The sequence below is a fragment of the Corylus avellana genome, chromosome ca1 (genome assembly GCF_901000735.1).
Source record: "Corylus avellana chromosome ca1, CavTom2PMs-1.0".
NCBI lineage: Eukaryota > Viridiplantae > Streptophyta > Magnoliopsida > Fagales > Betulaceae > Corylus > Corylus avellana.
Genome location: NC_081541.1, coordinates 3,712,359 through 3,732,442, shown reverse-complemented (window position 1 = coordinate 3,732,442; position 20,084 = coordinate 3,712,359). Strand labels below are relative to the sequence as shown.

The window sequence follows — 20,084 nt, the reverse complement described above, 5'->3', positions numbered from 1 at the left end:
GATTTAAAATCTTGTTTAATTTACAAGCTTGGCAAAAAGCAAATTTAGCCACTGGCTCAGAAAATCTGGTTTACGTAACCTGTTTGGCTTGTCAACCAAATCTAATAAATTTTACAAATAATTAAAGTTAATAAAAAATAAAAAAATAAAAAGGATCTGTTTACAGCAGCACCATCTTTAAAACAAGGAGATACTAGACGACCTATTGGCTACACCTAGATCAACTTAAACCTTGTTGCAATTCTTTTCAGCAGCTGCAATGTAAATACTTCCATAATCAGGTTAGATTCCTTCAAACAAATACAAAGCAATCACAAAATTAGTCTAATATTTTAACTAAAAAGCCAGGAACTTAGGAATCGGATGCAGAAATCAAGGCGCTTGAAGGGGCGGTAACTAAAAAGAATATTGATTGCATGCATAAGTAACAAGAAGACAAGAGAAACCATAATCTTAAATTATATCTATGAAAACACAATGAATGAGCAAGTTCTGGATGGGGATTTTTTTTTTCCAGCATGAGCCCATAGAGCCCATTAGGCAGCTGAACATCGAGTACAACTTTCTTGCCAACTCTCAGACAAGTTCTCTCATGGTAAAAAGAATATGCTGATTCAGTATTAGCCAATCCTTCCATGGTCTTTTCTTTCACGGGATGCCGGCGGAATGCTTGCAACAGAATGATTGGCCCTACGCCCTACAACAGAATGCCAGGATCAGTTAAAATGATACCAGTTCATCCCATCCGTTCTATTCAACCCCACAGAGATATGAATATATTTTGACTCAACTACTTCCAATTAGAGATTATTGAGCAAAGAGGAAAATATAGAATGTTTATGTGGCTTGACAGTGTCAAGTCAGGAAGTACCCCATGACATGCCATTGCTGAATGAGCTACTTCCAGGAGAAAGCGGGCCCCCAGAGCTGAAGCTGGAGGCAGGGGCCTGAACCTTTGTATGATTCCATTCACCAACCCGTGCGTTGGTGGGTCTCCCGTAATTGAACCGCTGAACAGGTTGGTGTCCCAAACGACTAGGAGAATTTTGTGAGATATGAGGCATGAAATGAGCAGGCTTCGATATGGGGCGCACATATCCAAGATGTGGATCATGAGCTGAAGGAGGGCTACCCACCTCCACATGTGAAAAGGCTTGAACACGTCCATTTTGTCTGAAGCACATCATGTAAAACCATTAAAAAAAAAAAATGAAGAATAGAAAATAAGGCATTCAAAAGAGAACCAATCATTTGGAAGTTGAAACCCACCCCCTCCCAAAAAAAAAGTGTGGGAGATACCCTAAATTTAAAATTCTCAAAATGGAGAGAATTAAATCTAATATAAAAATTTTCATGTCTATACAAAACCCTCAAACTATCAAAAAGTTTCTAGAGCTTGTCACTCAGTTCAATTCATCTGGTAGATTTTCTAACAATTGTTCACATCCACTGCAGACTATTAAGAAAACTCAGGTTTGCATCAACCAAATGGAATAAACGTGTAACCATATAAGCCACATTCGAGAAATGAGTGACTACTCAACTAAAACACAACCTACCTTTGTATGGGTGGATATGAGCTTGTGCTTGCAGCAGGGTTGAACCTTCCAAACCCGACCAATGGTTGTGCAGATACAAGATGCATGTTTTTGCTGAACTCGGTAGTCATGGTGCTCACATCCGAACCATCCTCTTGCAGAAGAAGTTCATCACTAAAGTAGAAATATACCAATATCCCACCAATAGTTAAAATAAGCTAAAGGTTATCAAAGGACTAAAGAAAATCTAAGCAAACCAACTATTCAAATCAAGGTGAGAACCAGGGGAGAACCCAATAAATCAGTAGTTAATGTATGATATTCAAACATAAGACACTCTTTGGATGCATAACAATTATTATTTTGTATAGATTAACCAATAAATGGTCTGGATGATGATAATAATGACAGAACAATTTGCATGTGTTACTGCTAGATTTTTTTTTTTTTTTCCTTTTTGATTTTGATTAATATACACATAGCTTCAAAATGCATGTTGTAGTAAAATTCCCTGCCACAGCTTCACTTTTGCCCATCCATCCCCAGTCATCATCACACAGTCTGATGATCAACAATCTGGGCTCCAATTCAAACAAAAAGCCCAACCTTACTACAGCCAGAAATGTTGTAGACATCTTTGCTCCAGCTCCTCTTAGAAAGGGACCGCCATGTCAGCAGTAGCAAAATTAGTCTATGAGAGGAGTAAATGCATCATGGTAGAATAACATAGTAAATTACCATAAACTATAGAGTTATTAAAAAGCTACAGTGGATTGAAAGGGAAAGATAACTGCTACACTCAGTAACAAGCACCAGTAGCAAAGGCAATATTGTTTACCGGTCGAGCAGTTAGCTGTTCAGGTCTGACTACCAAGATGCTTGAAGTTCTCTATATTAACTAAAATTGGAATCAATATTTTAATTATAAGTTTGCAATAACACCATAAATTCCATCCAAAATTACTAAGTTATAGACACATCCGTCATTGTGGATGTGCCCCATGCACCAATTTTGAATGAAAATATCTTAAAGCATGAATATATGCATGTGCAAGTAACATATGCAAGTTTAGAGTGCAATCTCAAATATCTTGTCTGTTTACCTATAGTTTGGATCCCAATCTCCAGGATCAGGAAGTGAGAGGCCAGCCTCTGGCTTGTCTTTAGCTGCTCCTGCAGTTGGCGCAAATTGCACATTAGGTCGAAGTGTAGATGAACCTGGGGTGCTTTGAATGGCAGAGTAACCAGCAGAGATTCCACTGCCTCCTCGATGCTGCTTCCAGCTTGCAGTATTAGAATTTGACTGCAGATGTTTTGGCGAAGCACCAAGCATTTGAGAATTTCCTTCAGCTTGCGTAGAGCTGGAGGCATCGCTAATTTGCCCTTGCCAATGAGAAGATGACGGGCTCTCTTGAGATTGAGAATTTACAGGATACCAATTTTTTCTTCTATTCATCTGGCTAACTGCAGCCATCTTTCCTAAAGGCGATCCATGACTGCCTCTGGCTGGAGAGGTTGGACCATAATGTCCAGGAGAACCAGTAGAAACTTGACTATAGGAGCTTGGAGGAGTATGTTGTGAGGGGCTAGTGCCAAGAGGCAGTGGCGCAAAATTTCCTGCTGAGGGACTTATACCAAGTCCATTTCCGTGTGGATATTGAATAACCCTTCTTCTTGCATCAGGACTACTTCCCAGCATTGAGACATTTCCCTGTGGATGCATGTTCATCCCAGATGGACCAACAGGTGAATAATATGCAAACATATTACTACTATCTCCATAACTTCCATAGCTGCTTCCAAGCCCTGTACTATCATTATAGCTGCCATAACTTCCAACACTGCCATAACTGTTGCCGTGTGGATACGGAACCACCTGAAAGTGCGGGCTGTTATGAGGAGCAACTCTGTTCCTGCCTGGAATCTACATGAAAGTACATGCCCTTCAGTGAGAGAATAATGTGGTAAAGGCTGTATAAGACACGATGACTGAACAACCTCCAATAATTAAAATAATGGGATAAATAAAGAGACATAAAGCTCACATTAGGAGAGAGACCAGCAGCAAACCAATGTCCTCCACCTGGGTTATGGTCCACCTTGATATTTTGAGCAACAGGCTGAACACAGACAGATACACACATGGACAAGGAGAAGTACTAGTTAGATGTGCATAATCACACTTGTAATCCATCAAATACCCAAGGATACTCAATAAATTGGAACAAGTAAAAATTGTAATATTGCGTACAATGTAGAAGGATTACTCAAAAAAAAAAAAAAAAAAAAAGAGAGAGAGAAAGAAATGTAATGCGTAAAATGACATCAAGAGCGATCACATAGGAATTATAAGACTAGAGTTTCTTGAAAAGTACTTTGCCTGAGTTGTAGAGCATTGAAAATAGAAAATTGAAGAACAATTAGATTGGTTTACAATGGTAACAACTAGGGTTTATGTTTCATGTATCAATGCCGATAGCTCATACAGGTTAACTTACCACACGAGGGGTCTCTGGGGGAGGCTTGTATGGGCATGTAAAAGGTTCCCCTGTAACAAAAGGGTGCTTTGAAGCCTGCACGAACGTACATTTCAAATTCTAATTTCAAATCTTGAACTTCACATTGAATGCCAGCAGAAATCAAGTATTAGAGATGGAAAAAGTGTGACACTTCAAGCGATAGTTCAATAACCTGAAAAGGCGACCACCGTTTAGTAGGATCAAAATCAACAAGTCCCCTCAAGAAATCGATCAAAGCTAATCGGATTTGACTTTCTGTTACAAGTTCAAGACAAGACAGCCATTAGTGACATCTTCAAGAGCGAGTAGCAACATTTGGCAAAAATACAGGTGTCTGCTACTTCAGACATAGAAAAACAGATTCTAACCTCTTATAATATCTTCCTGAGGCAAGTTCTTTCTATAAGGATAGCTTCCGACGATTTCTTCAAGATTCATATGTTTGAAATACTCTTTTCCAATCACTGGCTTTTTCATCTCTCTCTGAACAGAAACCAGCGACCATAACCAACAAAATAGAATCACAACATAAGCAGAATATCTTTCCAAGGGGGGAAAATAAGAAAAGGAAGATCGCACCATGGTAATTCCTTACCAGACTAAGAAATACTAATTAGACAAATGTTACAAGATTCGTTCATGTTCAATATTCATTATTATTATACTACTATTATTTTTGGGTAAGTTAGATAATCATTATTTTCACATCTATTTTAATTTTCTTCTTACCTAAAAAACCTTTTTTTAATAAGTAACTGAAATTCATTAAAACCAGAGGATGCACCCAAGTACACAGGAAGTATATAAGAGAAACACCAAACCATAAAAGAAAAAAGGGCAAAAAAGTTATGAAAACTAGAAATATAAGAAAAATCAAAAGCAGCCACCTAAAAAACTTTAATATGAACACTCACAGCTTCATATTCTTCTTCTGTTAATGCTTGGTAAGCACTTCTGCCATTTGTTGAAACTTCACCATTCTCTATATTGTGGACACTCCCAATGCACTTGAAAAACTTACTTGTGCTTTTTGCCTCCTTTAGTACATAATCCGGGGGTTGTCCTCTACAAAATGTCAACGATATATGAAAGGCTGTTTGCCGTTTGAATCAATTTCACTGAAATACAACAAACTAATGGGTAACGACTAATGAGAGAATTTTTTGGCTCGCTTTCATAATCTAACAACAAAATTTTCTCAAAACAGAAAAGAAGAGAAAAACCAAAACTTTTGAGAAGGACCAATTTATTTAATGACAGTACCCCAAAAAAAAATGGAATGCAAAATATATGCCAAAATTCAATCTAAGAAAATATTTGCTAGAGGAGAAACAGAACATCAACACCTTTCACATATAGTCTTAACGCTAGGGGTGGGCAAAAATCCAACCAACCCGCAAAACTGCCCCGCCCCACCCGGTTTCCCTCATAAAAAATGCGGATCCGGGTTTAAATTAGGATACCCGTGCGGGGCGGGGCGGGGAGGGGCAGGTATCATTTTTAAAAATGACCGGGTACCCGCCCCGCACCGCATTAACCTAAACCTAATAACCCAAAATATCTCCCACCCTCTCCCTCAGTTTTCTCTCACGCCTCCATCTCCTTTTTTCTCTCAAACTCTCACGCCTCCCTCTTTCTCTCACCATCTCCCTCAACCTCACTCTGCGCTGCTCCCACTCAGCTGTGCTTAGCGTCCACCCGAGCTCCAATCACAAGGTTCTCTCTCTTTCACTCTTTTGCTCTCTCTCTCTTCCGCTCTCTCTTTCATTCTCTCTCTTAACTTAAGGGCGAAGCAGTCCAAGGTAGAATCGGCAGGGTAAAAAGATAAAGGCAGTGTTGTGTAAATCGGCAGTTTACAACATTTGGAGGCACAGAAATTATCTGAAATTTGGGAACCTTTTGAATTAAGAAAAAAAAAAGAGTTAAACCATGGTTGGTAAGGATTGTTTATGCGTGAAAACCCAGCCATTTTCTAGAAATGAATTCCTTATTTCTTGCTCATTCAGTTCCTCAAAAATGTTTTGACAAGCATGTACGATATCAGTTTCACTATGAAAATTGTAAAAAATACAAAACAAAAGAAAAAAGCACAAATGAAAAAATAAAACCCAAAAAAAAAAAGCCCATAGGTTTAGATCCGACCCAATCAAATCAAATGAAAAATTACAAAACTGCCATTCACATAATACCCGAACCCACCCCGTCCTACCCGCATTACCCGCCCCGTATGCATCCACCCCGCAAACCCGATACCCAGCGGATAATATCCCCTCTAGCCGGGTGACAGATTAAAATTTCAAAACCCACATATTGCGGGCCGGGAGCCAGAAATGGCCAATACCCGGCCCGCGCCCACCCCTACTTAACGCGCTTATCCAACTAATTCTAAACATTTTATACCACAGACGAGACCACTAGCTTGCAGGGAGATCAAACATAAATATATTCAAATTCCATTTTAAATAAATGATAAAGCAAAAGCAGATAAAACATTTCTCACGTGGCTCAAATATTGGAAAAAAGTTTAAATACTCCATGCTATACAAAATTTTCAACCAATTTAAGGACACCAATAACCAAAAGAACTCAAATGTGCCATTTTAATCAAAATAGCGTTTTGGAACTGGCTGGTGCTCAATCGTGCTATCTTTGGTAAATGGCTTTGGCGCTATGTGCTTGTGAGAGAGGCTTGGTGGAGAGTAGCAGTGGACTCTAAGTTTGGCAGTGTATGGGGTGAGTTGGTGGAGAGTAGCAATGGACTCTAAGTTTGGCAGTGTATGGGGTGAGTGGTATTCTATTGAGAACTTTCCAGCGCTTGACTCTCTAGCTTTAGTGGCTGGCAAGAACCATACCGCAAATTTTAGAGTATAATTTGGTGGAGGGAAAAGCCTACTACTGTCCACAAGATAAGGTAATCTACTTAATTTTTGTAGTGTTATTAAAAAAAAAAAAAGGGTTCTGCACCATTTTTGTTTTTTTGATAAGTTCTGCAGCATTTCCTAATTTTACATGACAATAAACAATTTTCCTATTTATAACTAATTTTTTCACTTTTTTTCTTACCACAAAAACACAAAGAAAACATGACAAAAAGCAAAGAATCCAAGACATTGGGATTAAAAATCCCAGATCAAGCAAAGTACATCGACGCCTAGATAAATTAAATGCAAAAAATTATTTATTGATCACCAACAAAAAGAGAAGGGCATACCCAAGTATTTGAACCATTCGACTAAGGAGATCGAATTCTGAAGCTCCTGGGAATAATGGCAAGCCTAGAAACAATTCAGCAACTATGCACCCAAAGGACCACATATCAATAGCCGTAGAATATCTGGAAAAGGGGCTAAGGACCAAACAAATAGCTAGTGATAATAGGATAAGATGAAAAACAAAGACAGAAATCCCAATTAAGATTTCTAATGCACCAAATACAAAATGTACCTCTCTTGGGTCATTATTTTTAAAAAAGAATCATTCAACAATTACTTTCAAAGAACATATCTTCTAGTGGATTCTTGTTGGATCTTTTTTATATAAGTAATTTAATCTCATTAAAAAAGCGTAGAGGGTGCAACCCTAGTACACAAAAAGTATACAAGAGAATATCATATTCAGTAAAAAGAACAAAGGTTCAATAAGTTAGAAAAAATAGAAAAAGTACATATTCTTGACGGATCTTCTAAGTTGAAAATTCCCATATATGTATAATACACATTTTTTTTTTTTTGATAAGTAATATTGTATATATCAAAAAAAGCGCAATGCGCCTCTAGGCACACAAGAAAGTATACATAGGTAGCCCAATTTAATACCCAAAGACAAAACCCAAGAAGACCCAATCCAAAAAACCCAACAAGTAACCAAAGCCAAACGGTAGAACCAAAAAAAGAACCTAAGACTAAAACCCACACTAGCCCAACACCAGCCCTAAAAAACCCAAAGCCCCTAATGCACCTCAGGAGGAAAGGAAAATGCATTTTTGGTCCCAACACAACCCTGCCGGCACTAGCACCTCTCCGGAGAGAGTCTCCCTCCAACCTCATAATTGATGGAGCATTCTAAATTCTTGAGTTCTCTCTTCCCTTTTACCTTTGGGGTATAGGGCTCCCGCTCCTCTTCAATATTTGAAAAAAGATTCAAAAGGCTTTTTTGGTTACCTCCTTCACCACAAGACAATCCCACAATGGAGGCGTATTTCACTGCATCTAGCACTACCTCCAAATAGTTCTTCACTTCCTTTTCCGCAGTTTCCGCCACAACCTCGGCAAACAACTTCTTGTTCTTATGCAACTACTGAGTAATCTTCTCCTTCACTCTCCGGGCATACCCTATTTGAGACTTAGAGAGACAGAGGAGTAAATTGGAGCACCACCCTTCAACATGTGAGGAAACGCTGAGTCTCAAACCCAGTTCAGCCGCGTGCTTCTTCGAAGAAGAATATACCAGTGATTCTTCGATAACAACCTTAGAACCTTCAACTAACGATGAAGCCTCCTTCATCGCAAGTAGATGCTTAGCTAATTTATCCTTCACTCTACGAGAATACCCTAGTTGAGGCCTGGAGACAGAAGACAAAAAAGGAGCACCTCCTCCTTCGCCTCCCCCAAGGAACCATGGTCCATAGAACAAGAGGACGCCTCCTTCACCACAGTCGGAGAATGAGGAACAAAACTCGGCCCAAGAAACCCCCGACAGATCAGACCTTTCCCCGGAGCAATGATCGTGAACCTAACAACCAATTATATAAGTGGCTCCAAAAGATCAAATTATGTCAAATTTTTCCAATCATTGAGCCTGTATATCTAGTATAAGTAAGAAGTTCTAAAGAATAAGTGGTCATTGGAGGCCTTCCCTGATGCCACAATTGAACCCGCCCTCAATCACAACTCTGAGAGTTTAGCTTAAACCTAGCTGATCAGTTTGATTCCAACAAAGTTGCAGCCCAGGAAGAGAGTAAACAGGCAAGTAAAGCTGAAAGAAACTAAGACGAAATTGAAATCAATCCAAAGAGACAAAACTAGTGAAACAAGTAGAGCAGAAACTTCATTGAAAGGATACTGATACCCAAGAAGAACTTCAGGAGATCTGTAGTAACGACTCTGCAGAGTAGTTGCAAAAAAAAAAAAGCAATTATGAGATCATCGTCAGCATGATAAGAATGAGAAAAAAGCCTGCAAATAAGCATAACTTCGACCTGAATGTAGGAGTAAACAGTACGATCTTCCATGCATGCTGATCCAAAGTCGATAATTTTAACTTCTGCTGGCTTCACACTGCTGCTTTCAAGACATAAAAATCAATTTTAACATAAAGAAATAGAATACATGGTTTGATGTCCTAAGCCATAATCAAATGTAACTCACCTTCCGCACAAAAGAATGTTTTCTGGCTTCAGATCACAGTGAATGATCCCAGCATCTTTTAACAGAGCCAGTCCACATAAAATCTATTTCGAAAAGAAAGAAAAAAGGAGCAAGATGTAACATCAAGGAAGAAACATTCAAACTTAATCCAAAGAAGATACATTACAGAAATAGATCTCCCAAGCAAGATTGCTATACCTGTTTAGAGAACATTTGGACAATGCTCAAGGATAATCCCCTAAAGTGATTTATTTTTATAAGCTCATACCTGAAAAGATTTAGAACGTCAAAACCATGATCCATGCAAATTAAAATTGTATCTCCTCAGTTCAACAGATGATACAATAAAGTAGTCCTCATAACTTACAGATTTGTGTCAAGCAGTTCAAAGCAGATGCACAAATGACGCTGATATACGAAGTAATCATAAATGCGAACAATATGATGCTTATCCTCAGGATCATACTTCTTATTTAACTGCAGCAAAAGGCAAACATTGAAGCATAAACTTCACTACTAATTTTCTTTCAGTGACTAATACAGAAGTTTCACTACTGATATTACTACACATGGGAAACATATAACTAAAGGAGAACTTGATTACCATTGTCAGAATAGATACTTCAACCAGTGCCTGTTGATAGTAAGCAGGGTGATTTTTGATAATTTTCACAGCAACAGAGCTGTTGGTCTCTGCAACCCAGCATTTAGCAACCTGCCCAAATGTCCCATGGCCAAGAACATCTTTGACAATGTATCTGCAAGTAATCAAATGAATCCAATTGAGTACTCCATTCAGGACGGAAAAACCAAACAGATAACAGGGCTACAATTTGAGTTTTGAAATATACACTCAATACATTTTCTATTTACAAAGCCCATGTATCCATAACCAATCATCCAGTAAGGCACAGATGCTAGTAGAGGACTGCAAGCACAGATAAACGTACCAACTTGAGGAATTTACGTGTCTACTAAAAGGAAAGTATTAAGATGCCAGAGCAAATTCATATTTTATTACATAGTTAGAAACTTCAGAACGGTACCTCAGAAACCTTTGTTTTTTTTTTTGTTAAGTACAATGGTACCTCAAAAACAATGCCAAGTCCCAGCACTGACGATGATGCAAACAAAAGCATTTCTAACTTATGGGATGAACATTAAGCATAGAAACTCGATTCAGCCTTAAACATGGAGAGATCAAACACACCAAATGGGTATATGAGATTATCTGGATAGGTACAATTTCAACCCACATTAATTTCTTTTCAAAATAGAAAACAAAAAACATAAAGAAAGTTCTTCCTGTGTTTCTTAATTCATCCATTTGTTCTGCTAACTCCCCCATTCAACATTTTACTGCCACAATTCTTTCCTAAGCTTTTGGAGGGCTCAACTTAAAATAAAAAGTTTTCCGTGTCTAGAGGAGATTCAAACGACTCTGTAGAAAAATAGATGGTGAGTTCCCAATGGTGAAAATGCTACATCAGAAAAGGAATTTGAGAAAAAAAGAAAAGGCATTCTGGGTTGGACAGAGCCAGAATCCTTTGTTGCATCTATCTGTTACTACTGGGTTTAAAAAAAATCTTACGTTTGTAAGTTCAGGCATTATAGGTTCACAAAGCAGAAAATGAGCAGACTCTAGCAATACTTATGAAGTTTAATTATTATATGGACCAGCAACAGTTGTACTACTTGATTGATTTGCCCTGCTTATGCTTGAACTTGATATAGCTTTGCCTGGATTGAAACTAAAATGTGCCAACATTATTATAGCTGAATAACTATACTAGCAGACATGAAGATCAGACAAGAAGATCTCAACTTTTGCTTTCACTTCCAACCAAAAATATTGAATCCTTTTCTAGCAAAAAGTAGTTTGGAAAACGGAGAAAAAGGTTCAAGAAGAATAAATGAACACAAAATGGATTAAGAATATTAAAATAAAAATTTACAAATAACAAACCTCTGCTGCATTTCTGAATTGATTAAGACAAAGTTCACAGTGAGAATAAGATCCGAGTTCGCATTATCATAGCCATCATTTTGCACTCCAATGGATGGGGTGGTCAAATATCTCTTTGGATTTAGTTCATCTGAATACTTAAACTGCGGATTGCATATTTGATACGTTTCAACTAAGTCCTTGGTTAGTCTTGCCACTGACTGCAAAATTGCAAGCTACATGTCAACCCAAAGATCTGCTTCGAGTAATTCTGATAGGACATTATTCTAACTACATAAAGAGTCAAATGATGATGCATCAACAGAACTAAATATAATGAAAGGAAACTGATTGATTCTCCACCTTAAGATGTTAACTACAAAAAATACCAAAATCAAACCTCCAACTAGGTGCAGGTACAAAGTCACAACGCCTTCCAAGATAATTTTTAGATTCTTTTAACATCATTATTAAAAAAATTAGGGATCAGTTAAATATATGATACCTGGCTTTTCACACAGGATATTCTGAACTTTATATAGAAATGGACTGAAACCTATATAACAAAAACTTTATCAAAACCTTTTAGATCTGTATAACAAAATGGCACAATGGATATGTAAACTCCAGCTTTAAGAGGTATCATTTATAGTGGTGTGGTTTGATGAAGTACATCAATACAGCAGAATGCCATATTATGTGGCACAGACTCTCATCTAGCCATCTCAGTCTCTTTTTTCATCACCATATCCTAGCCATGTTATGCAGCCACTAACAGCATAAAAGGTGCCAAAAGGTTTTAAACATACACAAGTTGCGATTGGACACATCGTGATTTTACATAGCCATGGAAGATGAGGCGGCAAATGAAATAAAGATGAGGTAAGAAGAAAGTTATCATGACTGTCCACATTTGTGAAATCCCCTAAAGTAAGGCATCCTTGGAAATAGGAGTAAAATATGATTTTGCAATCACTATGTCAAATCAATAGCTAATCCATTTAATACAATTCAAATTGGGACTAAGCTATAAGGAATTCAGATACCTAAACCCAGAAGTTGGATAGCAAGTTGCTACCTACATGTGTTTCTATCTTCTACTTCTTCTTTTTCAAATTAATTTGACAGCAGGTATTAGGGTTATGTAAGGACACAAAATTAAAATATTCCAAAGGTCCACTTAAGTTTCTGAAGAGTACATGAAGCCTATAGTTCCTTCTCATGAAACCCAACCAAACACCAATTGCAAAGAGAAATTGACATGCCAAGAGGATTCCTTTAAAAAAAATAAAAAATTAATTAATTAAAAAATAAAAATAAAAAATAAAAAAAAGAAAGAAAATGACCTTTGGGATTTTACTCCTCCCTTGTAAGCAATATGCCTAAGTTGCCAACTATGCCAGACCTTCCATCTACTTCCCTAATCTTTTGAAAATGCCCATATTAAGTAGAAAAATGCTCAAGAGAGGAAGGGAAACTATTAAAATATTGTTTTCTTAAACTTCTTACTCATCGAGGGGAATCATTTTTTTTGATTTGGCACCGGGTATCCGGAGCTTCGCTCTGACTAATCCCGGATGCAAAGGCCCTCAGCAAGGAGTTTTCCGCAAGTGCATCTCGGTTAATTCAAGGGGCGAACCTCCAGTCCTTTGCACTCAGTGGGTTTCAAACCTAAGACCTTGAGGAGCATACTCAAAGTCCCAGGCTATCCAACCATTGAGCCAACCCCTTGGGGGTTATCATCGAAGGAATCATACCAATGGCCTTTGGGTCAAACAGCACTTCCACCTCCCATTAGGATGGGATGGTGGGGGAGTTCATGGGCTCAAATCCCAAAGGGTATTTAAGTTACTTATCAATCACAAAAAGAAAAAACAGAATGATTCAGAAAGAAGGAAATTTTTTTTAACTCTGTTACTAAGTCCTCTTGGAGTTTATGACATTATTATAGCTTCTTTTTTCATTTTTTCTGAGACGTTATTCTAATCATTTAAAAATAAAAACTTTACCATAGTACATTCTCAAAAGGATGTCTTTAGCTACATTATCATAACGAGGTTTCCTTCTGGTTTTCCTTTTTGTTTTATGTTTTGTATATTATTGTTCCTTAACAACTATTTTGAAGTTGATTATAAAAATAAAAAATAAATAAATCAACAACAGCTATTTTGAAGTTAAACGGAAACAAATATCACTGCTCCAACTTGCATTCTGTGAACTGGGACATCCTAAGCCCTCCCCAAAAGACCCATTCGTCCACAATTGACCACCGGTTCAATCCTAAAGTCAACTAGCCCCATGCCAATGGAGATTCCAAGCTATAATAACTACATAAAAGACTTCCCTTTTCCCATTTCAGCATCAGCATACCCAATACCACACATATATTTCAACATGCAAACTAAAAACGCAGCTAGAAAGACTTGCAACAGAAACAAAAAGCAAGAACACTTACAGATTTTCGCACAACAACGCGCAAAGCTTGCGACTTGATCACAGTCTCATAAGGACGAAAAACGAGCTGCCTTGGCCGCCAATCGAACCCCGCCCCAGCCGGCGCCGCCGATGACGATGATAAGTCCTCGGGAGCACCACCACCGCCAGCCGAATCCTTTGGCTCATTGCTAGGACAGACCTCATCCATGACCCAGACCCAGAAGCCCCAAAATCAAGCTCCAACCCAGAAACTGACCTCGCACAATGCGTCCATACGACCCCTCTTCGCAACACAACAATGATAAAGACGCAAAAACCCAATTTAGTGAACCGATCACCGATCGGACTTAACAACCCGATTGCCGAACTGGGCGCCGAGCTTCTCTTCCAACTCAACGAACCCGACCCCAGCCGATTCCAATCCCATCCTCCTTCATTCACGGGAATTGCTCTCACAACATCCCAGCTCCCAAAAGACACATCACGACGATCATAATCTATCGGATTGATTGATGATAAATTTTACTGTCTTCGCAATCAAAGAAAAGTCCCCAAAGCAAAAATCGAACAACAAGGAGGCTAATTTAATGCCAATACTCAAAATATACGAATAAACAAACAATAATATAATATAAATTCGTGACACAGAGGGATTGATAGGCGAAGGAATTTTGGGGGAGATGAGAGAGAAGAGAAAGTAAGAGGGGACAGATACAGGCAATTTGTTTTCCTTCTTATACTATTTCTTCTCCTTTTTTTTTTTTCTTTTTTTTTTTTCCCCTTCTTGTCGATCAGCGACTTTTGCTTATATTTCTACTAGTAGTGATCGAGCCTCAGGTTTTCCGGTAACCAGGCCACCTCAGCTCCTAAGCGAAAAAGAAACATTAAAAAATGATAAGAAGAAGAAAAGAAGGTTTAACAAATAATAAAGACATAATTTAACAGTTATGAAAATTCCTAAAAGATAGCTCAATCTGTTTGACATCACGCCCCATGAAGCGTAGATCACTAATTTAAATTCTCTTTATTTTTCTCCTCTCTTTATACAGACATATTAAAAAAAATAATAATAATATTTTTTTTTTTTATCAAAATAAAAAATATTAATAAATAATTCAAGACAGGTGACACTCAAAAAAAATATATATATATATATATATTAGTCAATGTTTTACGGGAAATAACGTGCAGTATCTAAAGTATGTTTTGGGAAACCAACGGGATTTCACGTGGTTTCGAAGACCAACTAATTTTGGCGTGTCAATGACTCAATCCACCTTCTTTTTCTTTTCCTTTTTCTTTTTTTTTTTTTTTCAATTTTTACATATTGGCACAAAAAGATAAGAGAAAAAGAGAATTCAAATTAATAATATTTTTTTTAAATTATTTATTATTCAAAATAATAATTCACGTCTTATATTTCAAAAATTTAAAGCATATATTTTGTCAAAATATTCATACAAAATAAATACGACAATTTTAATCTTTTGAAGAGTTTTGTGTTTATAATTATTTGTTAATATATTTATCGTTAAAAACAAAGAAAACAAAAGAGAAATAAACACGACAGTCGACAATAAGAATTTCAGTATTCTAACTTCTAAGCTTTGAGTTCGTATCAAATTATTCTTTGGATATTCAACTTTCACAACCAACTATATGAATTATTTAATAAAAGTCATCCCAACCTCAATTATATCTCTAAAAAAATTACCAAGAAAGAAAAGAAAAAACAAAATTAGAAGTTTTTTTTTTTTTTTTTGTATTTTTGGTAATTCTTTTGTGAGAATAATTGAAATTTTACATATCTTGTGCTAGAAAATCAACAGAAAATATAACGGAATAATCTATGAATGATTTGATATGGATTTAAAAGTGATAAGAAAATTAATTGGTTATTTGTCCCATCAAACAAAAAAAAAAATCTTTTATCTGATTTTTTATTTTATTTTTTAACCATTCAATCATTTCATATATAATTGATGAATACTTTGAACAATACGTTCTGCCATTACAATATCTTAAGCATATTGAAGAGTTTATTCTATATGAATCACTTTTTTCATAACTATAAGTGCACTCTTTGCAAGCTTATAAACTGTTTCGTTTGCTTCTCATCAAACATAAGATGCTAAACTTTGTATAAAAAATTGTAGCGCTCAAGCGTTCAAATAAAAAAAAAAAAATATATATATATATATATATATATATATATAACAAAAATAGTAGGCCAAAAATATTAATTGTGACTATCCTAGGTATAGGTGACCAAAACATCCAAGTAATTGCTTGTCAATTAACTAAGCTTGTGGTCTTGCAGTAAGTGTATGACCATTCGAGGAAAGATTCTCATGAAAATTGCTACGTAAATGTAAGATACTTTTGAAAGTTTGAAACTATGGCACACGACAACTATTAAGTAACGGTAGGGTTTTTGTCTTGTTGAATGGTCAGAGCTTACGTGGATTACTGTCAGAGATAAAGACACATGTACACGCAACAATCCCTGTGATTTACGTGGATATGTTTGTTAACTTGTTTTTTTATCAGTATTATGTTTAGAAATAAAGAAAAGAACTGAAAAAAAATATATAAAATAAAATAAAATTAGAGAATGCCCCCCATAACCTGTGGAGCAGGTCCATTTGGGCATATGAGCTTCACAAGGGCTATCTCACAATTACATGCCCAAATTGCAAGCAATATGAAAAGAGTTGAAAGACAATTGTATAGAATCTTAATCTCATTCTTGTAAGCCTTCTATTATCAAACACTCTTATCTCAATTATCTCTCCCTTCAACTTCTTAGAGCTTATTTAGAATTGCGTTTGAGAAATAGAGTTTTTAAGTCAAAAAGAGTTTTTAGGCAAAAACTTTATTTTTAAGCTTTTGTCAAAAGTGGGTTTTGACTATTTTTAGGCTTTTTGTACCCTTAAAAACACTTTTAATTTTTTTACCAAACGAGTATTTTTTTTCTTCAAATATATTTTTTTAAGTATTAAAAGTATTTTTAAGCCCTTCAAACGCAATCTCAAACAGACTTTTAGTGTATATAAAAGAGATGTCATTTATTAGATTACTATATGATTCATACGAGCCAAAAGTTGAGAATAATTTTTTAAATCATTTTCAAGCTACAAACAAACCGAATAGATTGTCAAATGATATAATGCCATTGTTTCCAAAATGACACGTTTTTGACTTACCAAAGCGGACGGTAGAGCATCTATGGTTTTGTTGCGCAGATACTGTTTTTGGGTTGTCACCGTGGGATTTTAAGTTCTCGTGATCCTTAATCTGAGCCCAGTGGACACGTTAGCTTGCTTGGGCCCTCAATCATTCCAAGTGGGTTTATAGGACTTTTAGCCCAACGATCACCACCGAGCTTATGGATATGGATCTTAAGCTTTAGGCCTCCAACTCTAATGCTAACATAGCAGCCTGCATGTCTATTGTGGCTTGGGTCCACGTGCATACGAGTGGAGCCTTACTATGTTGTTTACACTGAGAGAGATTCTCATCAATTTTACTACTCAAATTACTAGTAATTTAAATAATAAATGTGAATCTTTATATGAGTTACTTATCAAACAATTTCCGTGCAGCCCACTCCCCTGTTATGGCGAGTAGGTCTCACAAGAGCTCTCTCCATTTTCCTGCTTAATTTGATAGCAATCGGAAGAGTAAATTGCTAGAGATCCGGATCTTATTTACACGAGGTTGAGATTGTGAACGCAACATAATTTATATGATGAGGATTCTTTATTATTAGATTATTTGAATTTCTGTGAAATTTAGGAAGAGAGAAGAGCGGCAGAACCCACATATTATGCACAACTTAAAATGTGAAACCTACCTAATTAGAGCAAGTGGCTCCTACAAACTACCTTTCTTAAATAGAGAATTATTCTCTCCATTTCATTTGAAATTGAGAGGAACCGGTCCTCCTTTTTACAATGATAGAATGGTTTAAAAAAGTGAAATAACCATTTTACTATTGTAAAATAAGGGACTAACTCCTCTCCATTTTTTTTTAAAAGAAAGTGGAGAAGATCCGAGTCCTTCTTAAACTGCCTAAATTTCAGCCTAATAATAAAGAGTCTTAATTCAATTTTTGTTGACAACATGACACTGAGATTTGCATGTCAGCACACTAGTAATAGTGGACAACCTTAGGTTGAGTTGAATCTACTATCTAGGTGCTTTGGGGCAGAACATCATGAGACAGCACCATGGAAACCCTTTGGGCCACAAGCCCACAAATTACATCATGAATCAAAAGGATTGTGAATGTGACAGTATTGGATCCCCAATGGCATTATCACAGTGTAGCAAGCAATTGGAATATCAGGCATGGAGGGGTTATTCAAACCTGACTAAAGTGCTCGCTGAGGCCAGGCATTTAGGTAGTTTTGGACTGAATTATCTATAGGGGAAAATACACTTTACCCTTTTTGAACTCTCAATTCATTTGCACTTTTAATCTCCATGTTTAAAAAGTGACACTTTACCCCTTCAAAGTAGTTGACACTGACACTTGACCCTTATGAAGTACACTGTACTCCTCGAAATAGCTAAGTTTTGAGAGGGTAAAATGTCAATTTAGGGACATAAAGTGTCAATTCAAAATACTTCAGGAGGGTAAAGTGTACTTCATGGGATCAAGTGTCAATATCAGATACTTTTGAGGGGTAAAGTATCACTTTTAAAACATTGAGATAAAAAGTGTAAATTGGTAGATAGTTAGGGGGTAAAGTATATTTTTCCCTTGTTTATATAGAGAATATGGGTCTTGTCCGCTCCTTTCTAGCATTGTCCTTCCAATTACTTTCATTTAATTGTCTTCTATGTATTGACATTATTGCTCTTTGTCTTTCCCATTGTCCCCATATGTTCCTCTTTCTCCTTACATGAAGATTGGATAGAGATATTTTTGCCAAAGAAACAAAAAATAAAAACACCTGATTTCTTGTATTATTCTCATTAAGCACATAAAAAAGGAGGAATCTTATGAGATGAAAATTCTTCGAATTGAATGACTGCTGTAATGTATGTCAGCTCAATCTGAAGGAAATTATGAGGCAGCTTTATATAATTATTATGAAGTTATGCAATTGATAATTGGTCCCTATGATAAAAGTTATATACTCTATAACGTAGGTTTTATGTTATTAATAATAGTCTCCCAAGGGTAACTCAATGGTTTAGGGATTGCATTTCATGAAGTGAAGATCACTAATTCGAATTTCTCTCCCTTTGTGTGAACATGTAAAAAAAAAATGTTATTACTAATAAATTTTATTAGGGATATAACATGTTGTTATTTATTTTAGAGTTAATATTATAGTAATTATCTTTGTTTTAACTCCAAGTCATAGAGTTAGTATTGTTATATGACTACCATATAATTGGAAAGACGTGACAGTAAAATAATCCTCTAACTTTTTTATAAGTACTGATTCAACGAGTAATTTTTACTGTCATATCATCAAATTATATTACAATCGTATACGAAATTATTAAATAGTAAATAGCATTACTTACTTCGTTTTTTGGCGTACAATACTTTTTGGAAAATATTTTCAATATATTTTGATGTTTGGTGTGATAAAAAATAATAGTCAAATTAAAAATATTTTCAATTTAACCAAAAAAAGTTTCTTTAGTTTCGGAAAATGATTTTCCTTTTTTAAATTTCATAAACCATTTTTTGAGTTTAAGTGTCTCCTTCTCAAACTGTCAAACCACTCAAAATTTGCATGACCTTAATTAGCCGGAAGTTCCCAAAAGTTGCTGACCGTCCCCTATCATCCACTACAAAAAAAAATGGCATTTTCTGACGTGGCTACAGTACATGTTTTGTTGCCACGTCAGAAAATTTCTGACGGATTAATTTTAACACGTTAGAAAATTCTGACGTGCTAAAAATTGAAATGTCTGAAAAATTTTAACAATTTAAAAAAAAAAAAGAAAAAATTATATATTTTCTGACGTGGCAACTTTTACCACGTCAGAAGATTTCTGACGTGGTGGTGTGCCACGTCAGAATTTTTCTGACGTGGCTGTCCAACACGTCAGAAGATTTCTGACGTGCTGGTGTGCCACGTCAGAATTTTTCTGACGTGGCAAACTACCACGTCAGAACATATATAAAAATTAAACTTATATATATGTGCAGATTATTTTGTTTTTTAGAGTGCTTTTCTGACGTGCCAGGTGTTGCACGTCAGAAATTTCTGACGTGCAACACCTGGCACGTCAGGAATCCCCTCAAGCGAAG

The 20,084-nt window shown here is 36.3% G+C and overlaps 1 protein-coding gene across 3 annotated transcripts; it reads right to left on the bottom strand.

Annotated features, from left to right (window-relative positions):
- Positions 1 to 393: 393 nt before the first annotated feature.
- LOC132176081 (dual specificity protein kinase YAK1 homolog) lies at positions 394 to 14,567 on the bottom strand. 3 transcript variants are annotated; one of them, XM_059588205.1, is made up of 18 exons: positions 13,824 to 14,567; positions 11,390 to 11,589; positions 10,028 to 10,181; positions 9,791 to 9,900; positions 9,622 to 9,691; positions 9,424 to 9,506; positions 9,255 to 9,339; positions 9,119 to 9,159; positions 7,269 to 7,391; positions 4,972 to 5,122; positions 4,426 to 4,540; positions 4,230 to 4,312; positions 4,037 to 4,111; positions 3,584 to 3,658; positions 2,642 to 3,462; positions 1,560 to 1,712; positions 872 to 1,173; positions 394 to 697 (listed from the first exon to the last, which is right to left on the bottom strand). In XM_059588205.1, the coding sequence occupies exons 1-18, from the start codon at positions 14,010 to 14,012 to the stop codon at positions 621 to 623; spliced, it is 2,907 nt and encodes a 968-aa protein (XP_059444188.1). In that variant the 5' UTR covers positions 14,013 to 14,567; the 3' UTR covers positions 394 to 620. The 3 variants fall into 3 exon arrangements, with proteins under 3 accessions (XP_059444188.1, XP_059444204.1, XP_059444196.1); XM_059588221.1 differs by having other exon boundaries at positions 9,255 to 9,333; XM_059588213.1 differs by having other exon boundaries at positions 9,255 to 9,336; positions 13,824 to 14,566.
- Between the last annotated feature and the right edge of the window lie 5,517 nt (positions 14,568 to 20,084).